Raw genomic sequence first — 23,833 nt, 5'->3', positions numbered from 1 at the left:
CCTGTGCGATAACTGTCGCCTCATAAACAAAACGTTTACTTGACAGACGTTGAAGTAAAACGTTATATATACCTCCCCAGTAGCAGGTCTTGATATTGATCTACAGTTTGTGTTGCCTCCTTCCATCACGGCAGCAGCAATATGAGAGGACACTGAGATTACAACACACTTCCTGACGAGCACAGTGAAGTGTAGTGATGGGTTGTCAGACCACAGCTTACATCTCAGAAACAATCCAGACTTGACCCGACATTAGGGGGGTCAAATGTAAGGGTAAACCTCGCGACCACTCAAGGAGTTACAAATCAACTGGCTCCCCTCCCATGTCACACTGCCCCAACAAACATGTAAGAAGGCACCGGCCGACTCTCTCCCAATATACACAATAACCTACACCGCAGAAGAAGTCCAGACCTGACCTCACATTAGCCAGGTCAAATGTAACCCTCGAGCCACAAATCAACCAGGGCCTCTCATGTCACACGGCCCCATCTGAAGATTTCTCCAGAATATACAACTTATAGTCTCTGAAAAAGTCCAGACCTGACCCTACATTAGCGAGGGCAAATGTAAGAAGACCCTTCGCCGCCGCCCCCGATCAGCTCAACCTGACGGCTCACCTCCCAATATATAGGACGTCCTAGTCCTCCCTCTCCCCAGAGAGAGAGAGACAGAGAGAGAGTGTGTCTTGTAACCAAGAAGGGCCAGCTACCACGTCCCGAGTCCCGCTCGTAGCCCTCCCTCAGGGGAGCGGCGAGAGGGAGTCAGACAGAGAGACACACAGGGATCGGAGGAGGAGGTCCACCACAGCCGAGTCCCGCTCACGGGAGGAGAGTCATGCAGGACTTCCCTCCCCGACTTCCCTCCGGTGTCCCAGCTAAGCAGTCGCCCTCCCGACACCAGTGTTCCAGCTAAGCAGTCTCCCTGCTAGGCCTTCCCCTAGGTCACATGAGTTTTTGTCAGAGCTTTCCATGGGATGAGTTACTTACGTGGGAAGTGTATTCATTTCATGTTCGTGTCCGAGAATCAGAGTGTCTAGTAACGTAATATGATGTCCTAGTAACGTAAATATAGTGTCCTAGTAACTTCAATAGAAGGTGTTATTAATGTGTCCATGTCATTGTCGTAATTAATAAAGAGTTGTAACGAAGTGGTGTTTGAGAAGTCGCCCTTAAGACGTAATAGATGTGTATTGACATATAAGATAAGTGTACGATAAGTGTAAATATCTATCACGGCCACGCTACCAAAATCTTCCTCTCTCTTTTACTCTCTTACTAAATATTCTTCCTATATATATAAATATTCTTCATGCAAGATCCGCCTTGTTATAGAAGTATGCACACTTGACAGTTATAGAAATGATGACTCAACAGTGAGAAGCACTCAGAAGCACACACACTGCATGAAGCATACTAATGAGGCAACAACTGCAGGAGATATACTGATAAACTAATAAGTACTAACTTGTGAATGATGTTTAGTTATAAATTTCTGCTCAGTAAACAACAGAAATACAATGTGTCACTTCTCATGCTGGACAAAAGCCCAATTAACAAATGTCTCTACTATGGTCACAAGGCGTGTAAACAAATGACTGCCTGATAGTGACAAGTATATTACCGACAAGCGAGACAAACAACCACTAAGGTACAGCCTCAAACGAGTACATGACGAGCCAGCAGTCATAAGCACTATAAGCCGACAACTGGCAGAGAGAGAGAAAGTTATAAACACTGGCTCAATTAAACTTAACCAGAGGACTGTCGTAAATCAGGAAGGCAGGTTGATTTCCTAAATGATGGTGGAAGCGGAGAGGGACGGTGGCGGCGGGGAGGGGCGGCCAGACACGTAGTAACAGAGACGATCACTGTTTTTGTTGTCCAGGTGAGTGGTCGTCAGCCGGCCAGTCATACCTGTGCCCCCACGGCTTCTTGTCTCCCTTCATCCAATACCAGTATAGGTAGAAGGGTAGGTGCAGGGGCAAGAGGGGCACTGAGGGAGGCAGGGGTGGTGCAGGGGGTAAGAGAGACACTGGGGGAGGAAGGGGTGGTGGTAGGCAGGGGGTGCAGGAGGGTAAAGACACTGAGGGAGGAAGGGGTGGTGCAGGGGGTAAAAGAGACACTGGGAGAGGAAGGGGTGGTGTAGGTAGCAGGGGTGGTGCAGGGGTAAAGAGACACTGGGAGAGGAAGGGGTGGTGCAGGGGTAAAGAGACACTGGGAGAGGAAGGTGGTGTAGGTAGCAGGGGTGGTGCAGGGGGTAAAAGAGACACTGGGGAGGAAGGGGTGGTGCAGGGGGTAAAAGAGACACTGGGGAGGAAGGGGTGGTGCAGGGGGTAAAAGAGACACTGGGAGAGGAAGGGGTGGTGTAGGTAGCAGGGGTGGTGCAGGGGGTAAAAGAGACACTGAGGGAGGAAGGGGTGGTGCAGGGGGTAAAAGAGACACTGGGGGAGGAAGGGGTGGTGTAGGTAGCAGGGGTGAGGCAAGGGGGCACGAGTAATGAAGAAGACACAGAAGAATTATGACAACAGCGGACAAAGAGTCAGAGAGAGAACCAAGGAGCTTCCTACATGAGGCTCACAATGTGCAGGGAGAAGCTCCTCTACACACAATAAAAGTAAATTGTCATATTCCACTAAATTACAAGGCTTGGCTTCGCAACAACTGGGAAATTCTAGCGATACTCTGCTAAGATAAACGCTCTTACACTTCCTCTTCATACTAAAACGTTTTATCACTGTCTCTTTATTCTATGAAACTCACAAGACGCTATAAGAAATCCTCCCTGTCGTCTTAAAACCCCAAAGACAAAAGCATAGAAAGACACTCCCGCATCAACATTTTCTGACACCCCTGAAGCGAAACAAAGTCAAAGACGTGGATACGGAATGTGAGGGGCGTTTATGGTCCCCTTCACCTGGCGACGCAAGAATTCCCACACCTTTCACAAGAATCCAGCCTTCGGTGGCCCTCGACCCCCTGCCACCACCACCACCACCACCCATCATCCTGAGTCTCAGAGGAGTACAACCAACTCGTGCTTAATTATATGGTTAAAGGTATCAACAAAAACACAAAATGTCATCATGATATCCTTTCACTATGCTGGGAAGTTATCACGCCTAAAGCAAGCAAGATTACACTCATACACTCATTCATTCGCCTAATTCAACACTAAGCACCACGTGTTTTCCTCCAAAGAAAGCTTATTTCTGCCCTTGCTAATCTACATATACTTTTTTTTACCAACGAACATGGCGTTGTAGTAGTAGTAAATGGTAGCGAAGGTGTGGCTATAAGGGGAGGTTGGGGGCTACGCGTAAGCAGCAGCAGTAGATACAGCTACAGCCGGTCCAACTGGGATGAATTCAAAAAGGAGTTAATCAATCATCAAATCACCCAACTACACAACAAACACACCTCCCAAATAGACAACACACTAGACATATGGTACAAAAACGTGAGCCAAGCAATGGAACACCACATACCCAAGACCACTCACCGTACATTACGACACCCTCAAAACTCACACCAAGCAAGAATTCTAAAGACACAATTCAGTAACTTAACAAAATTAATCATAGAACAAGGATGGACGCCAGAATACAGAAGACAATATAACACCATACACGAACAACGAAGAAACACGTCCAAAGAAGCATACGTGAATAACTGGGAGAAACTAATAACAGACACAAGCAAATTACCACAACCTGAAACAATTCAAGCGAAAAATGAAACAACATTCTAAACAGCAACCAAATCAAATTAACCGAACCCAAAGAACAAGAACCTGAATTCAGGAAATATTGGAGCAAAATATTTCAAATAAGTCACGAAGACAACCTGAACTTAAGTATGAACACCGAGCGACAATATAGTCCCAATATAGACATAAACACTCTTGACGATCTATCCTCACTGATCAAACCAATCACCGCAGACGAAATAAAAATAAAAAATAAACAGTTTTAAGAACAAGGCCCCAGGTATCAGTAAAATAAGCAAACCCATACTCCAGCATCTACCAAGCAACATGATACACCAACTCAGAAACATTTTTAATGCATCACTCGCCTCTGGCTACTTCCCAAGGAAATTCAAAACAACAAGCATCAGACTTGTACCAAAACAAGGTAAAGCTCCCACGCAAGTATCTAACTACAGACCAATTTCTCTTCTAGAAACACAGGAAAAGTCCTGGAAAAAAAAATCATGAACCACCGACTGAGAACACACCTCGAACTCGAAGGGAAATACAACTCCAGGCATCACGGAATTATAAAACATAGAGGAACCCATACAGCCTTAGCCCTAATTTATGAAAACATAGCCAACGCAATGCACAATAGAGATCAATGTAACGTAGTATTAAGGGACGTAGCAAGAGCATTCGACAAGGTCTGGCACTTAGGGCTCAAATACAAAATAACCAACCAAGAACTCCCCAACAACTTCACTTCTTTTCCTTGTAACTTCCTTGATAACAGAGAGGCAAAAATCATCATTGGTAACCACACAGGCCCAAGCATCAAGTGATACAGCGGAGTACCACAGGGAAGTAACCTCTCTCCAACTCTGCACGATATACACGTCGGACATGCTACCTCCTATCCACGGAAAATACATAGACTTTGCCGATGACGTCACCCAAATCATCCGACATCCAGGCAATGTCAAACGATTTTGAAAAAAAGTGGAAAATTCAAACCAATACACAGAAACTAATGATAATACACATTGCCAAAATAAACCCTGCACCAATCACAGTCAACAACGTACCTATACAATACTCCAACGAAGGCAAAATTTTGGGACTCACAATAACAAGAACAGGCATAGCAAAACACGTAAAACAACGCAAACAGACTGCCCAATCACAACTCACGAAACTACGACGATTCAGCAAAATGGACACCAAAATTCAACTACATCTATACAAAGCACTTGTCCGCCCTCACCTAGAATATCCACCAATACCACTCAACACGATCAGCAAATCCAGCCAACTTAAACTTCAAGCAGTACAAAACAAAGCTATCCGTAGAGCATCAAAGCAACTCCCGCCATACACCACCAAAATACAAGAACTTCACGAATTATACAATATCGAACCACTGAACACACGTACACACAGCCAAGCCAGAGAATATGGAGCAAACTTGAAGAGTTGGAGGACCCATTATTCTCCCAGTTAAAAGAAGAAGGAACTACTAAAACACACAGCTGGTGGCCCAAGAGCCTCCATGCTGACATAGAAGAACAAGACCCACTTTACACATATATGTGAACAAATAACACCACCATCTAACAAACATAAATTAACACCCATTACAATAATGAATACCTAGCTAGCTTAGGTCCCCCTGAGCGCGGGCGGGCGTCTGCTGTGTATGGCCACCACCCCACCTGCTATCACCCCTGACTACTTTACTTCCCGTTTCTATGCTTTCTGGCAAAGTCATTTGCCACTTTACTTCATCATCAGCAGATACAAAAGGACTGGTGAAAGTAAACGTAGGAGAAAGTAGTGGCTGTAGTGAGAGCCGTATAGTAATTCCAGCTACATTCCTACACAACTAATGATAAAACTGTACTAAAAAGGAAGAAGAATAACAAGGACAAGAAGAAGTAGACGAACGGGAAAAGTAGACGAACGGGAAAAGTAGAAGAACGGGAAAAGTAGACGAACGGGAAAAGTAGAAGAACGGGAAAAGTAGAAGAATAGGAAGAACAGGAAGAAGAATGAGAACGGGAAGAAGAATGAGAACGGGAAGAAGAAGAACAGGAAAAAGTAGAATAACAGGAAGAAGTAGAAGAACAGGAAGAAGTAGAAGAACAGGAAGGAAAAAGAACAGGATGGAGTAGAAGAGCAGGATAAAGTAGAAGAACAAGAAGAAGTAGAAGAACAGGAAGGAAAAGAACAGGAAGAAGAAGAGGAACAAGAGGAAGGACAAGAAGAAAAATGAAAACACACCAATTCGTAGGGGAATACAGTATCAGCATTGTGATGGTGGCTGTGAGGTGAGGAATCCCACACTACTGTATATACATTTACCATAACAATTCACACAATTACTATCAGACTAAAATACATCAATAAAGAAACAAATAAAAACCCGATGAAATAAATTACTCTGCAATGAAATTTCGTCCCAGGAATTAAGGTTATTCACGGTACAAAGTTCAGTGGTGTATTGTGGTGTGATAATTTATGATTGGTGAAAACATACGCGCAGTTGGTTACGTAGCAGAAGTTGATATAGAATTATTTACGTAACAAAGGTAGGGGTGTAGAACTCGCCCAGGAACCTGTGTAGTTAATGTATTATTCCCGGGAGAGGCATTCCAGGGTGGTAGTTCACCAAAGCCTTCCTGGAGCTGGGACTACACAACGACATCGACCCACGGCCCCTAAACACAAGGTACCTGACCACACCACATGCAAGTACACACACACATACTGATGACGGAACACGACAGTGATAAACAGCGAGAAACAGAAAAGAAGCGGCAAACAATACAAGCGGAAACAATAAAGATGCCAAAATACTCAAGGAGTTTAGAAAAATATGAATAATCTCGAGAGAAATATGTATTGAATGCTGAAAAGGCAAGAGAAATAAGGAAAATTATCTTTACACTCGTTATTCCTGGTCAAATAATTAAGATAATCTTGAAATACCAAAGTTTTCCTTGAATGTTCACGAAAACACGAAATAAAATTATACACTAAAATTACATTAGAAGGTAATTTCTATTATCTGTTTCAATGGCAAAAAATACCGTATTACTAAAGGGAGTAGGTAGTAAGAATCAGGTAGTAGGTAGTAAGTAGTAGGTAGTAAGTAGTAGGTAGTAAGAATCAGGTAGTAGGTAGTAAGAATCAGGTAGCAGGTAGTAAGAATCAGGTAGTAGGTAGTAAGTAGTAGGTAGTAAGTAGTAGGTAGTAAGAATCAGGTAGTAGGTAGTAAGAATCAGGTAGTAGGTAGTAAGTAGTAGGTAGTAAGTAGTAGGTAGTAAGAATCAGGTAGTAGGTAGTAAGTATCAGGTAGTAGGTAGTAAGCAGTAGGAAGATGTTGGAAGCATAATGTGTTGTCTAATGGTAGACCCTGCTGCCATATGGCATCAAGAAAATTGTGACCAAGTCTCAGGTTGCTGATCTGACTTTCTACCTCATTTGCACACAATTGCAGGGTCTCCATTCATTCTCACTTTTGATCTTTTTTCTTCATTTTTGCATTTCTTTATTATTATTATCATTATTATTATCATTATTATTATTATTATTATTATTATTATTGCAGTGTTATTATTATTATTATCAGTTATTATTATTATTATTATTATTATTATTATTATTATTATTATTATTATTATTATTATTATTATTATTATTACATTTTCGACCCCCAGGCCCCCGATGTGGGTCAGTGACCTGTGCCCGGGTGGGCTAGTCCCTGTAAAAAAAAAAAAAAAACATCCCTGCACACAAATAATCATGGCATAGTCTCTCAATACACAAAGAATCTGACAACCTTAAAACACTCGCACTTCCACATATGTTTCCTCAGCCGCGAGGCGTTGGTTCAGAGCCCCGTTTTTTTTTCTATTTGCAGAATGCTGGCAACAACGGCATCCAGCGTGAGCCATGTATTTGTCAGCCATAGGAGGTGAGGGCGAGACGCGAGGATGACAAGTGTTGACCCAGACATGACCAGCAAGAAAAGTTGCCTGTATGACGAGACGTTCAAGTGCAGCGTCTGTTTATTACTCATGTACGACTATTTGAGACCAGGTCAAGAGGTAAATTAAACACGAGCTTCAAGAACACCAAAACTTGCCACTTTGGTCATAAAACTGTGGTACCAAAAAAGCACTGGAGTCGAGTGGAAGTGGGTACCTGGGGAAGATTACGCACCCTAGATTCACAATCGGGTATACAGACGGAAAAGCTAAATCGTGAAAGCAAGGAGGTAGACTTTTTTTTTAGGCTTTTCTTAATAAGTCTGGGTAAATGTCTGATTTGGAAGTAGCGAAAAGGTTGATTTAGTGTGTAATGAGTTTCTCCGTAATATGGTTTATGCAGAGGTGTGGTCTGTTTGAGCATCATTAGCCATGCCAGGAAGGGTCACACATGGTCATGGGTTAGTGAACGAAACCCGAATCCTCTCCTGGGTCCATCTGGTGACCTTATGTTTGTTGTTTTGTTTTACGGCAATTTTATTACTGTGTGATCGTTCTGACAGCGTCTATGTTCGTTCCAGGTTGTAATGTGTTTTGGTTTTGAAGTTTCCCCTTTCAGTTATTCAGTACATGTATTATTCATATATTATTGCAATAACCAATCTCGGTCAAGTGTTCGTCACTCAACACGGCGGATGGATGAGGCAGATTTTCTCAACATTAACGACACAACAGACAATCCCACCAAGACGATTCTTCTGATTCAGAAAACGGAAAATTAAGAGTATGGCAAGTTCGTCAATCGTACGCCAAATGCCTCTTTCTCCACCCTCTTCCCCTCGTTCAAGTGTATGGACGTTGAATAACATCTAAGCTGTGCACAAATTATATGGACTACCTCTTTTAAAATGGTAGGTTGAACTGTAGACTGAAGAGCTGTTATTGAGAGAAGCTTTCTAGATAATGCCTATATCAAGCCATAGATTTCTAAATATACATTATGAACTTTTACCACACCCAAGACTAACTGGTAGAGTATGTATCAGCGTTCTTAGTCAGGATGCTAATTCGATCTCTGTAGCGTCACCAGCATGATGGAAACCGACAGCCTGTTACAGCCAGTGAGGGTCTAAGACAGCCGAGTCAGGTGGAGTACAGTAGAGGACAGTGTGGCGAGAGAAGTTGAATGAATTCCTCACCGTCTACCACGCATTCCCAAGGTGTTTTGCGAGGAGTTGAAACTCGAGGTTTTGTTCCCTTCGACAGCGAGAAAGTCCTCCAGTTTTTGTGAAGAAGCGGTGATGAGTCTGTGTTCTCCCTTTCACCTGGTACCCCGAGGTGACCCCTTGATAGTGTCCGCCAGGTTAGTCATCCCACACTTCATCACGTTAACTTCAAACCACTGCAGCACGTGTGAGGCTTCGTCATCACCACACTCGTTTGGTAGATTTTGAAAGTGGCAGATAACAATAATGTCTCATGGAAGATCTTATTCTTCACCTTGTTTGTGTCTGTTGTTGTCTGGCAGCTACGACTTCCAATCACGCCAGTGGTGGTGTGTTGTGTTGTGGTCTTTCGTCTTCATACGCAAGAGAGGCCAATGGTGATTATGACATTCACAGTAATTACGTTTATACTGTAAGTCAATGATGCAGACAACAAAATCAAAATTCTCAAACAATAAAATTAAATAATCCCAATCCGAGTACTGCCATGCCTTTAAGGATATTATCTAATGTAAAAACCTTCGAGTAGATATTTTTTTTGAGTAAGACATCTTTCCACCCATGTAGAGCAAGGCGTACCTGTAGTTATACCTTACCTTGTATCTTTCCCTGTACCTGTCTCTTTCCCTGTACCCGTCTCTGACCCAGTACCCGTCTCTGACCCTGTACCAGTCTCTGACCCTGTACCCGTCTCTGACCCTGTACCCAAGCCTGTATTTATACTGATGTTGAATTTTTTTTTATCACTCAGACAAAGTACATTCAGACACTGGTAGATGCTGGATGGGTGAAGAGAGGTGGGGGTGAATGGGCGGCGAGAGGTGGGGGTGGATGGGCGGTGAGGATGGATGGGTGGCGAGAGGTGGGGGTGGATGGGCGGAGGTGGATGGGTGGTGAGGTGGATGGGTGGTGAGGTGGATGGTGGTGAGGGTGGATGGGTGGTGAGGATGGGATGGGGGAGGGGTGGATGGGTGATGGGGGTGGATGGGTGATGAGTGGTAGGGGTGGATGGGTGATGAGGGGGCGGGGTGGATGGGTGAGGGTGGATGGGTGATGGGGGTGGATGGGTGATGATGGGGTGGATGGGTGAGTGGTGGGTGAGGGGTGGATGGGTGATGAGGGGTGGATGGGTGATGAGGGGTAGATGGGTGATGAGGGGTAGATGGGTGATGAGTGGTAGGGGTGGATGGGTTTGGGGTGAGGTTGAGCCAGACGTTGGGTGGTTGGTGAGGAAGGGTAGGAGGAGAGGAGAGGGTTGTGACGGCAGGTATATATTGATCAGTAAAATGCCCTTCCCAGCATCACCGCCTAACCTTCCGTCAAAATGTCAGCTTGGAGGACGCTCATTCGAGGTCATTGCTCCTGCAACTTAAAGGCGGATGATTGGCTATAAACCAAATATGGATGATTGGATATAAACAAAGTATGGATGATTGGATATAAACACAAAACACGGATGATTGGATACAAACAAAGTATGGATGATTGGATATGAACAAAATACGGATGATTGGATATAAACAAACAGAGCCAGACAAGCACAACAGCCAACCCTCATAAGTAAGTGGGGGGGGGGGGAGTCAAGTCAGCCAATGAGAAGATAACAAGAAGCGAGGGATGATTTAGCTGGCAGGTGTTGGGAGATCACTCGTCGAGTTAGAAAGTGAGAAAACATGAAGAAAGTCGACCAAGTTTACCGAGGTGTAATGTTCAAGTACGTCCAGCCCCAGCGATAAGCTTGATGGACTTATGAGAATGTAGATAATATGTGAAGATTACGCACCATAGCTTATTTCACCTGAGGGAGGGAGGGGGAGTTAAGTTAGGTACTATTATATTATATATTAGGTTAGTGTTAGGTTACTGTAGGTTAGGTAAGTGTGTGTTAGGTTTGGTAGGTTAGGGTTCGGTTAGGTATATACTATTAGGTTAGTGTTAGGGAGGTCAATCTTAAGGTTAAATAAGCTGGGATATCTAATTTTCAGGTAATACTATACGAATTATATTCAATGGTAATTATCTTATGTTTTAATGTCGTTTGTCGTCATTGTTATTTATGAGAGAGAGAGAGAGAGAGGCTCTCCACACACACACACACACACACACACACACACACACACACACACACACTTACTTACTTACTTCCGGAGGCCCACAACAAAGAGTTTCCAGGGGAGTCATCCGGTGTTGCTCATGTTGAGGTGTCTCGTCTTACCAGTACTCAAGTACTCAGGTCAAGAATGATACTTCAACTACCATTGAAAATAACTCTACTTAATCACTGGCGAGAATTATGTATTGGTGGTAGAGTGTGGAGGAGTGTTGAAGAGTGTGGTGGGGGAGTGGTGGAGTGTGGTGGAGGGTGGATGAGTGTGGTGGAGGGTGTAGGGATGTGGATGAGTGTGGTGGAGGGTGTAGGGGTGTGGATGAGTGTGGTGGAGTGTGGTGGAGGGTGTAGGAGTGTGGTGGGGTGTGATGGTAGGTGAAGGAGTGTGGTGGATGAGTGTGGAGGAGAGTGCTGGAGGGTGGAAGAGAGTGGTGGAGGAGTGGGTGTGGTGGGGGGTGGGGAGAGTGGTGGGGTGCAGGGTGGGAGGAGGGGGTGGTGGAGTGGAGGAGAGTGGTGGAGGTGTGGGAGTGGTGGAGGATGGAGGAGGAGTGTGGTGGAGAGTGGTGGAGTGGGGATGGTGGAGGATGGAGGAGGATGGAGGAGTGGTGGAGGATGGAGGTGGGTGGAGGATGGAGGTTGTGGGAGGTGTGGGAGGGTGGAGAGTGGTGGAGGATGGAGGAGTGTGGTGGAGGATGGAGGTGTGGTGGAGGGGGGAGGTGGTGGAGTGGGGGGGTGGGAGGTGTGGAGGGTGTGGGAGGTGAGGGAGTGGTGGGGAGGGTGGAGGAGTGGTGGAGGAGGTGGAGGGGGTAGGAGTGTGGTGGAGGTAGGGAGGTGGTGGAGGATGGAGGAGGTGGAGGAGTGTGGTGGAGGAGTGTGGTGGAGGATGGAGGAGTGTGGTGGAGGGTGTGGAGGAGGAGGTGTGGTGGAGTGTAGGAGTGTGGTGGAGGTGGAGGTGGAGGTGGAGGAGGGAGGTGAGGAGTGTGTGGGGAGGAGTGTGGTGGAGGATGGAGGAGTGTGGTGGAGGGTGTGGGGGAGGGGTGGTGGAGGTGGGGGAGGATGGGGGGATGGTGGGAGGAGTGTAGGAGGAGGGTGGAGGAGTGGTGGGGGGTGTGGGAGTGGGTGGGAGGTGGGAGGAGTGGTGGAGGTGGGAGGATGGTGGAGGATGGAGGTGGTGGAGGGTGTGGGAGGGTGGTGGAGGAGGAGGGGTGTGGTGGAGGGGTGGAGATGGAGTGTGGTGGAGGATGGAGGAGGTGGTGGGAGGATGGAGGAGTGGAGAGGTGGGGAGGAGGAGGGGTGAGGGTGTGGTGGAGGTGGGAGGGTGGTGGGAGGTGTGAGGAGATGGAGGGTGGAGAGGTGGTGGAGGTGGAGGAGTGTGGGGATGGAGATGGAGGAGGTGTGGTGGAGGAGTGTGGAGGGTGTAGGAGGTGGTGTAGGAGTGTGGTGGAGGATGGAGGAGTGTGGTGGAGGATGGAGGAGTGTGGTGGAGGGTGTAGGAGTGTGGTGGAGTGTGGTGGAGTGTGTAGGAGTGTGGAGCAGTGTGGTGGTAAAAATATCACACCGTCATGACTACAATAGCGTATATAGACACCACATAACTCCGTATACAACTATCAATAATATAAATACACCCACCTAAACCAATCTACCCCAAGCGCTTCTTCACATTCTCGTATACATATGTAAGACGAAATGATGCCCTTTATTTATCCACTACAAGACACTACCAGTAACCCTACACTCTCATCTGTCTTCATCAACACACAGACACGAGACCGAGGATATAAACGTGAGATATTAATGGAAGCATTTACCACTTGTGAACTTTACACGTACAAAGGGGGAGAAAAAATACAAGGTCAGAAGATGAACTGACCAGTTTGGACAAGAACATTTCCTGATCAGGTCAGTAGTGTTATTTGATTCAGTTTAAGGCAGTGTGTGTGTGTGTGTGTTCATTGCAACACAGGTGACTCGAACAGGAATTTTAAGAATAAAATCTTCTCAATGTAATTTTGTTGGTTATTTTAATTCACTCCAACTGCTTCCCAATAGAAACAATTTAACCACACACTCATCCTACCCAGAAAAACCCTTAACCTAACCTAACCTAACCCAACCTAACCACTCCTATTAACCTAAGAAAACCCCAACCTTACCGAACCTACCCAAACCTAACCTAACACACCAACCTGACAAAGGCGATTAGAGAAAGCTACTCGTCTCTCGTCACTTCCTCCCTCCTCACCACATTAGCTCACTCCCACCATACATTGCCCGGGTTCCCACCAGCATCAGACAGGTGTAGGAAATTGGCGATAAAACCAGGCAACCGGAGAGGCAGCACGGTCACCCTGGCGTATCTTACCACCACCATTACACACCAAGACCCCCACTACCACAACCACTACCACAACCACCAACACCACCACCGCTATCACGTCACCAATCAAAAGCCACTGCAATTACGCCCAAGATCTTGTCAACTGTTTTAAAATCACCGCAATCACGCCAAAGATGACGATCAAGTCGAACTACGACCATTCACAACGTCCACCACCGACAGATCCACGGATAGATAGGAGCAGGTAGATCAGGTAAATCGAACAAGTAGACAGGGACAAATAGACAGAACGAGTAGACATGGTCGGGTAGACAAGACGGATGAATGGATCGACAATTCGTGGCCGAAGAAAACAAAAACTCTCATTAGACTAACTAGATTTCCGCCTCTGGTAGCGGCAGTGGGGCGTTTAGGACAGGATGGGACCACTAAAGGCTATAATTATGGTATAAACGTGTGAAGAGAGGATGACAGCCAGACAGAGGTGAAAGAAAGGACAACCAACCTCTCACACGATCCTAGACAGTAGCAGCGTAATCATTATGTAGGGATAAATACGTATAGTATGTTGAGAGTGAAGTCGTCGTATGTTGGGGTGAAGTCATCGTATGTTGGGGTGAAGTCATCGTATGTTGGGGTGAAGTCGTCGTATGTTGGGGTGAAGTCGTCATATGTTGGGGTGAAGTAGTCGTATGTTGGGGTGAAGTAGTCGTATGTTGGGGTGAAGTCATCGTATGTTGGGGTGAAGTCGTCGTATGTTGGGGTGAAGTAGTCGTATGTTGGGGTGAAGTCGTCGTATGTTGGGGTGAAGTCATCGTATGTTGGGGTGAAGTCGTCGTATGTTGGGGTACAGTCGTCACTTTCAGAAAGGTTGAGTAGTCGTAGTTAAATGTGGTGTGAGTCGCCAGCTCCACCTTAGCGAGACGAACCTAGTCGGCTGCTGTGGTTTCCCGTCCTTGGCTTTCTTCCTTCGCCTGCTGTGCCCGGATGCTTCTGAAACCTTCATTAACACACCTTTCGAGGAAACCTTCTCCTCGCCTCACCCGGAAATCCTCCCACACCTCTTGCCATGCACTACATACACTCGTTATGGACACCACACTCGACCAACTGGGTTACAAGTGTAGAAAGCTTGGCTACACCTGACAGTCATTTCCACAACAATCAATGCAGTGTCACCTTCAACACTTTCTTGTCGGAATTACGAGCGTCACACCAACTACGTCACACCAACTAGCACGGTCTTGTAGATGTGAATGTTCCCAACAGCAAATGTTTGCATTGATGTCATAATCAATTTCACGACTGATAATACTCGTAGCAAAAGCTAATTTGAAGATGAAATCAAATTATGGTCATTAAAACAAACTACAATAACACTAGAAATAGTCAATTGAGTATAATGCTTCCTTACAATAGTCAGGATATCAGCATAGTAACGTATGAACTTCAGCAAGCAGCTTGGGGGATGGGAGGCACCTTTCTTCATCATTCTTGCTGTCTAATCTGTGGAACAGTGCGTATTAACTTTGCTGTTCAGATAATCATTAGACAGAGGCTCTCGTGGTGTACTGTACGTTCCTCTGGTTCCTGACGTCGAGGCATTTACTAATTCCTCCTGGCTCTTAGCACGAACTCCGCTATGACTAACACTAGCTTGTGGCTCAGTAGTTTGCTACACAAGGTTTCCTACTGGCTTAATACAGGCACAAAAGTTAGTAATTATGATGATGAAGGTGGTGATGATGGTGACGATAATGGTGAAGAAGATGGTGACGATAATGGTGAAGAAGATGGTGACGATAATGGTGAAGAAGATGGTGACGATAATGATGATGACTCGTCAAAATCATCATGAACGCACTCAAAGACTCAACAGTAAGTAAAGTAAGTGTTACATAGTCACCATCAAACAGTCCACCAACCCGTGATGGCCGTACACCACTCCAGGCAGCTTTCCTCCTCCGCCTGTCACGAATACCACGGACCTACCTCCTCAACTTTCTACTGTTGTTATGTGTGTGTGTGTGTGTGTGTGTGTGTGTTGTAAGCTTAAATGTACATATGTTCGTTCTAATTTATACAGAAAATGCTACTTGTCTAACACACCAAAACACACAAACATAATTATACTCTAACTTATATAGAGGTCTTGTACACGAGTATATGCCTCTTTTAAAGGGAGTATTGACGTGTTAAGAAGGCGTTTGTGCGTGCGTCGAGATCGCGTAAATGCGTGCGTAAAAAAAGAACGTGTATGAATAAGCGTCGAGAGCGTATATTTGTATATTATGTATCAAGCAGACATGTATGCATGGTTATCAAGCAACATAACATACACATCACAAAATAACTTACCACAGTGACTTAATCTCTAGCATCAGACTATCCTTCTGTAATAAGGAGAGACGAGTAACACACACACACACACACACACACACACACACACACACACACACACACACGGAAGCATAGTAAGAGCAAGCAGTGGTGAGAAGCTTCAGGGTGTGGTGGTCAGCGGGACGTTTACTCAGAAGGCAATGTAACACTCTCCTCCCCACCCTCCCTTCAGGCGTCCTTACACACCACCACCTCCACAGTTTCACAATCGTTTCTCTAGTCACAAACTTTCTCAAGGAAGATCTGTGTTGATAGTAGTGAGGATTAATCCCCAAAGAAAGAGAGGAATGAGGAAGAAAGCAACAATACAAACACACAAGTTAAGAATGAGGCGAAGAACTTGCGGTACACACACACGAGGGTGACACCACTTGGTACAGCTTCACTCACAGAATGATCATAATTCTTTATCACTTTCGTCACCCAGCACTATAAGAACACCAACCCTGACTGACTCGTACAATAGACTGGTTGACTGACTTGTTGACCGACTGGCTGACTGACTGGTTGACTGGTAAAGTAGTTGTATGAAGACATGTACACAGACGCTACAGTAGTGACTCGTGCCACTGTTACTATGCTCACACCATCATGCCCACACTACCACGCCCACACTACCACACATACCCTACCACACTACCACACATACACTACTACCACACACACTACCACGCCCAAACTACCATAGGAACCAGTCAACATAACCTCGCCACACTAACATCTGCTGTAAACATCTCTGGCTACACAGGATATAGACTTTAACAGATATTTAACAGCAATGGCCCACCCCCGTCATGCTCACTGGCCCGCGCTGTCCACATCCTTCCTGCTGGTCCCCTGATGTTATGTACCTGCTACTTTTTTTTGGCGGGGGAGGGGGGGGGAGGTAGAGGGTTAGTTAATTTGCAAAATGACCGGCAAGCATGTTGGGAAAAAAAATTGCAGACAGGCCAACCTAAGCTAACCTTATAGTTGAATACGGTTCGGTTAGGTTGTTTGAAATTAGAACAGGTAAGGTTAAGACAGACAGCACATAATCCGAAGTAAAAAAAAAAGAAATACAAAAAAAAAAGAAAGAAAGACCACGAAAATGTCTATAAAGCAACAAGAGCCAACCTGACCTAACCTAATAACCTTTGTTTTGCCTGATTCGCTAACCAATAAGATGAGATGCAACCAAAACAACCATGATGGTACACTGTTCGTGTCCTCGGCAATCAGAATGACCGGCTGGAGTGAACCCTTTGAGTCCTTTAGTTCAGTTTTTGATGAGATTCGAACGATCATGACCTTCATTTCCGTCGGAAGTCTCTCGTTTATGGGAGGTGTGGAGGGGGGTCGATATCTCAAACGAGTGATATCCGACGGAACTGGTCATGATCGTTCGAAACTCATAAAAAACAATCGAAAAAACATAATTTTGTTGTCCTAATGGAGAGGGGGCAATTAAAAGCAAATTTACCCCGTATTACTGGCGGGCGATAAGTGTAAACAGTTTATGATTGAAATGTATTTTAGCTTCTCTGTGTAACTTTCTTTTTAAATAAAATTATTGTGTAATAAAAAAGGCAGAACCATGAAGGTAACACGCCAGTTTGTCTACTCTCATTGTGTATACTCTGGAAATGGCTACTATTCCCATTTGGTCTGCTCCTATTTGGTCTAGGTTAGCTAAAGTAGGTAAAGTAATTTTCAGAGATCATTAACTGATAGTAGACATTCTGGGAATATGTGACATTTTCAGTGTATACACAATGGGAATAGACGAAATGGGAACCCAGGTGTATAAGAAATAGAAATTTGTCAGTAAACCAAACGAGTGTATAGACAAAATGGGCATAAACCATCATAATATTGTCAGGTAAAGTATTCAACACGAACTGTTAGTCAGTTTAGCGGTTGTGCTTGCTGTACAAATTGTGACTTTACTGTTACGTAAATAAGGCTACACCGCCAGCAGGTACAGCGGCGTCGACAAATAGTGGTGGTATAAGCAACGGGACCACTGATGGCGGGACTCAGCCACTGAATGAGAGTCGACAGAAACAAATGACAAATAATCTGTCAGGAGTAAAGTGGATTATCGTTACTCAACACGGGACAAACAATAGTGTCTTAGAAAATAGTTAAAATCGTCTGTCAGAAGGAAAATGATCAGTGTACCAGAGACAAGACAAGAGCACCAGAAAGACGCTGCCGTCGCCCCTCCCGCACTAGATGTAGCCCTCCACATGTGGAACATCTGTGGACGACCCTTCCGGTCCCGTATCGGCCTCTCGAGACACCTCAGAACTCACCAACGAAGGTGACATCCCTAATAACTCATATCATTGTATCATAGTAGTAACACAGGCCCGACGATTAACGTTAACTCAGTCTCGTATACAGTACAGTACAGTACTTCACAAAATTGCATGGTACATTTCTAATACGGACCATGGTGGCAAGCGTGTAAACCTGTTGCTTATGTAAAGATTTTCGACTAAATGGGCAAACTTTCCTCGTGCTGTCTTTACATAATCACAATAACTCACGAAATGGTAAGTGAGACAACTGTAGTAGTGGCAGTAAGAGTACAGTACTGTAGTAATAGCAGTACAATAGGAAACACAAGGAGCTCCCTAGTCTTTACGGTACACAACATATGTAAGGATTTATAGAAATGTTAGATCAAGCCAATTTTGTGCAATAAAACATGAACAGTGACCACAGCGGTGTCTTGACTGCCGAGTTCACAGGAAGTTATCACACGCTTCTTACTTTATACGAGTATAACAAGGGTATCGTACAAAACTCGCCTCTCCCGTCCTGGCCATAAGCAAGCCTGTTATAATATACAGCTAGCTACACAGTTTATATATATTCTACAAAGCATTCACGTTGAGGAGAATTAAGAATATTACCAAAGAGACTTCAATTAAGTGGTTGTGTCGTAACAAGAAGTGTGGATATTTGACGCCACAGATCATTGTCAGCACAGCACACGTTACTCGGGTCTTGTTCACGTGTTACAAACTTCATTCTAAGTTCAGTGATTAAAGTTCGGAGACACATTACTTATTTATACAGTTGATTTAAAGCCTTCAAAGAACCAACGATATCTAGATATATTTTTTCAACAAATGCATTTATAGCGACCGACGGCAGCTTACTCCTTTATGAGTTGCAATTCTCATTTTATCAGTTAACAATCCCTCAATAAAGATTATCCTGTGAAACATGGAAATAATAACTGGTCTTATGTCATCAGTTAGTCAGTACAATGGTTGACTGATTTACCTCATAATCCACCTTTTCATTGTTCCTGTCAATTATTCTTTGATGGCCAATATCTTTGTTTTATCCACTTCCATGTAATCGATTATCTAATGTTCTGCTTTTCATTGTATTCAATTTCTTGAATCTCTTATCACTTTCTTTCTCCGATTGTCTGTATGTTATTAACGCTTTCAGGGGACTTCAGCCAGACAGGCACCTCACCAAGGCTACCAACTGCTGCAAGCACAAGACACAATACTTGGAAAGAAACCAAACTTTTTATAGGCGTCTGATCAGGAATTTAAAATGTTTAATAAATCTTACAACAGGGTAAGTGACTTCGTTCAGCTCCTTATTTCAAAATGTAATTATTTGACGTTTAATTTCATAACAGGTCCAGATTATTGTTATTTTTGCCCAAGGGATTAAATGATGGAATACTGTGACTATATCTTACCAAAGCAGATTAAATAAAACTTTTGTTCATATAAATTCTAAGATAAAAACTGATACTTTCCTCACACTTCTCGAGGTAAATAATGAGATACTAGCACCCCAAGCCTAGTGAAGCAACTAACACACAACACTATGATGGAGAAGACAACTAAGACTCGTGAGGCAGCCTGTAGTGTTGACAGAAGCATTGACAAGAACCCTGGTATTACCGAGGACCTTTCAGTCCTCAACGGTTCAAGGGTATTCCACCGCCATGCTCCCTGCACAATAACGGAGACGTTCATGTTCCCTTCAGCAGACACCCGCTTGCCCACCTGGCTGTCACGGACTTATGGTGACAACAATTAACACAACTGTCACCTGTTATCCCCCATTACACCTGTTATAAGTGGTGGGTCATATGCACGACACCTTATATTTTAGTAATATAAATGATTAAAGTTATACCTTGAAAAACGTTATATGTAGAGAAACATTTTGTAATAAAACTTCGAGATATGTTTCCTAACAGGGTAAGAGACATTTTCTAACGATTAAAAGGACTTTCTGACTGATAAACATTTTCTAACTTAAAATTACTGAATTTAAAATATATACGTCCGTTGTTTTTTCTTGACACAGCCAACAGAACCTCTACTATTGTCGCGCTTTCCACGACAGCAAGATGACAAGGGTTGGGCTTTACAGGTGGTGAGTGTCGTGTCTTCTCTCTTTCTTACACAAACACACACACAAACACAACACCGACTCTTTCGCCTCAAACAATACAAAAAGCTCTCTCCTACAAACACACCATTGAAATCTCAAAAGCTAAAACTGGTTATCGATGCAACTTTGAGTAGAAGAAACAGTAAGACAAAATAACTGACATCTTACCTTTGTTTAATATGAATAAAATTCCTTTGGGTAACAGTTTCTAATAGACCTTCAAGTTATCAGGAAGACAGAGGATTTGTCATCATGGCGCCGTGTAGAAAAATGTCGACATTTATATTGGCAAAACGACAATATTGTAGAATGAATAATAGAGGTGTGTGTGTGTGTGTGTGTGTGTGTGTGTGTGTGTGTGTGTGTGTGACCCCAGATCCACTACTCCAAGCATCACCTACCTCCAGGCCGTTGATCTACCGGGCGGCTCTACCAATCTGCCGTGACCCCTGACGCCCACACTTGCCCACGTCAGCAAGACCAAAACGGTCACGCTCGTCCACACGCCGCCCATCATGCCACGCCCACGAAACACTATTGTGTGGGTCTCTCGGATAAACCTGGAAAGAAAAAAATAAAGTTTTATAAAAATTAGCTGCGACGAAAACAATGGAATAAATACCCAAAAGGGCTTAAAGATAACTAAACATTTACTATACATCCTTAACACCGGATATGACGGCGTTCTGTATGTCAGCCATGTGTGATTTGCTCAAAAACTTAATATATGTTTAAGCTTTTTTCAATACAGTTCTTAATCCTCTATACAACTAATCAGTCAAGAGCAACACCAGTACGATCAGAAATGTTAAATATACAGCAGGCAGTTGTAGTCATGAATTTCCTGGGGGACAGGAGGAAAAACGAGATCAAATTTGTATCTTAATGTTTTCAGGGATACGTGCAAGGCTAGACGAGGCCTGGGGAGGGGGGGGGCGGTGCTGGTCGGCTACCACCAAGCAGGTACGTACCCTCCATGGCTACCACAGACAATTCCTGTTTTATTCAATTTACTTAAGCAAGAAATATAAATTTCTAGCAGAAATTATTCATCGCAACTATTGACACATAGAAAATCTTAACTGAAATGATTGTTAGGTTAGGTTAAGTTATCGCTTTATATAATACTGTCGTAGTTTACCAGTTGGTGTTACGCAAGAGCATATGGTTGAAGGTCTTCGCGGCAAGAGGGACGGAAGTCTACATTGGGTAGATCACCTCGCCCTTCACACTCTGCCTCACCCCAACACCCACACCAGTCCACTGAACACCTCAATACAGCTTTATAATAATCACAACAGCATCAATTAATGGCTGTTTACGTTGAAGACCTGAATAAGGACTCGCTCCCACCTCGCCAGGTAAAAATCTCGTCACTTCCATACCAACATATTATTCACCTGTGTTACTCTGGTATATATTCACATGTATGTCTTCGTATGCAAATAAAATGTGAGAATGAGGATCTTCAAACACGGGGAATGGTGTTCGTCAAGGCAGTCACCGTACCCGCCTTAGTTCTCGTTTGAAAAATAATTATCTGTAAATCAGCTGGGGAAGTAGATTTAAAACCATTTTGTATGGTGTGTGTGTGTGTGTGTGTGTGTGTATGTATGTGTGTGTGTGTGTGTGTGTGTGATCACTAGCACCACCACCAGGGTCACACACGCGAGGTGATACACTCCTGACTCACGGTCTATCCTCGTCATCCCCAATACTTCGTCACCCTCCCCACAGGGGTTACTCATGAAGGCCGTGGTGGGGGAGACACAACCAATAATTGCCCTAAAATATTCGTAAAAGTTCCGAACCAAAACTATTAAACTCACCCGAGAAATTAAATAAAGATCTCAACCCCCCACCGACTCTATGGAGCCTGCGCAGAACCACTAGCTGATCTGTGCTGTGTCTCGTATGTAGGTCATAATAATTTACAACTCAAACTAAACTGTTAGTACGGGTTATATTAAACACTGTGGTGACCAACACGACCACATCATTCACACCACCGCTGGGAAACACTACCACGAAACTTCTCCAGGTCACTTGGTAAACATTCTTATAATGAAATACCAACTTGTTTACTCACCAGAATTTTAACAACCATTACTTTCACACCATCAATCACCAATAACAAACATCAACAAGAGGAGGGCGAGTGAAAACCAATAGCCTCGAGAAACGACCCCATGACCGCAGTAGGGAGGTGACCGTGGTGGCGGAGCGGTCAGTGTGGTGGCGGGCCTTACCTCTGTCGACAATGAGGCAGACACAACTTAGGGTGGTCCTTGCCTCTATGGCAGTGACGCAACATGTCTTTGTGGCTCATCTCACATGTACGGTGATGATGCAACGTTCATTACATTACAGTACATCTTCCCTGTACCAGTGGAAAGTAGCAACACCGTCCAAGGCTTATGGTGAGTGCGGGTGTGCTTGTGGTTACAGCTCGCAAGGGGGGTGTAGTTGCTCTAACGTCGCTCACCTCAGTACTACCTCATTTCTGTACCTCATATACCCACGCCGAAGGTCACACGACGTCTTAATATTGTGGTTAGCTGAGAAAACTATAATAACCACTAATGTACAGGCAGCCTTAACGAGTATTGGTTGATTCTGACGATTAAGGAGGAAAAAGAGGGGTTTAAAAAGTAGAAATGATAGCGATGAAAATGAGGAAGATGAGAAGCAGCGGGAGATGGAGAAAGGAGTAGTGGACAAAGAGAAGTGGGTGAAGGGGTGACGCAGAGGATAAACTCAACGTGGGAAGGGGACAATCATGACGTACACAAAGAACTCCTATTGGCTGATGGAATATGAAGGAACGAACAGACAACCAATAAACGGCGTTGGCTCGAGTTTGAAATAATTTACATAATCTACGATGTTTTTTTAAGCATTTACGAATTTTGACGAAGTGGAACTAACAACACTGCAATTTTGTCGTGGCGAGGAACAAAGGATATTGTTGTGGCGAGGAACACAGGGAGGCGAGGATCTTGTCGTGGCGAGGAACACAGTGAGAATATATTTGCTTATTAGCTTTTGGTCGTATCCTCATGTTAAGTTTTCCTTTGAGTTGATAAAATAAACTAAAACTGGAATAATATTAGATATGATGAGGAGGTGTGTTAATAGGCAAGGAGTTTAGCAGCAATACAATGTAAAGAAACAAAAGCATCAATTCACATCAAAAGCAGCATCAATTCACAAGTAATCTAGCAGGTAAAGTAATCATGAGTGAGAGAGAGAGAGAGAGAGAGAGATGCTCCAGCAGTGGTCGGCTTCAAGAAAGTTAGCTCCGGCTGAGAGGTAGAAAGTGTGGAGTGAATCTATAATCACTAGTAAACCCTGTACAGCGTGGTCGAAAAAATCTAGAACTTTTTACCCCGTTAGTTGGTTGTGTGTGTGTGTGCGTGTGTTGTACATGAACGAGCTTAGCGTGTTTGTGGTGTATGGTTTGTGTGTTAACGCGCCTGAGAGAACAGTGACTCTGTACTGTACATTCTTAGTAAAAAGAGCAATTTTATACACATGAGTTCAAATTGTAATTCAAAAGTGAACTCTCGTGTTGCTTAAAATACATGGCAATAGATAACTACCTACTGCCTTATACAAGTCTCCTCGGTATATTCTAAACATACAGATGAAC

General features: G+C 44.1%; 1 protein-coding gene across 3 annotated transcripts in view; it reads right to left on the bottom strand.

Moving 5' to 3' along the window:
* Window positions 1–23,833, bottom strand: part of LOC121870955 — a 67,029-nt gene that overhangs the window by 5,471 nt on the left and 37,725 nt on the right. For all 3 annotated transcript variants that reach the window (XM_042372935.1, XM_042372934.1, XM_042372936.1), the window contains one exon: window positions 20,583–20,741. In XM_042372935.1, coding sequence (XP_042228869.1) covers window positions 20,583–20,698 — 116 coding nt within the window. In that variant the 5' untranslated portion in view covers window positions 20,699–20,741. The remainder of the gene's footprint in view (window positions 1–20,582; window positions 20,742–23,833) is intronic.

The sequence above is a fragment of the Homarus americanus genome, unplaced genomic scaffold (assembly GCF_018991925.1).
Source record: "Homarus americanus isolate GMGI-L3 unplaced genomic scaffold, GMGI_Hamer_2.0 scaffold52512, whole genome shotgun sequence".
NCBI lineage: Eukaryota > Metazoa > Arthropoda > Malacostraca > Decapoda > Nephropidae > Homarus > Homarus americanus.
The sequence above is the reverse complement of the archived record's forward strand: the minus strand, read 5'-3'. Positions and strand labels throughout refer to the sequence as shown.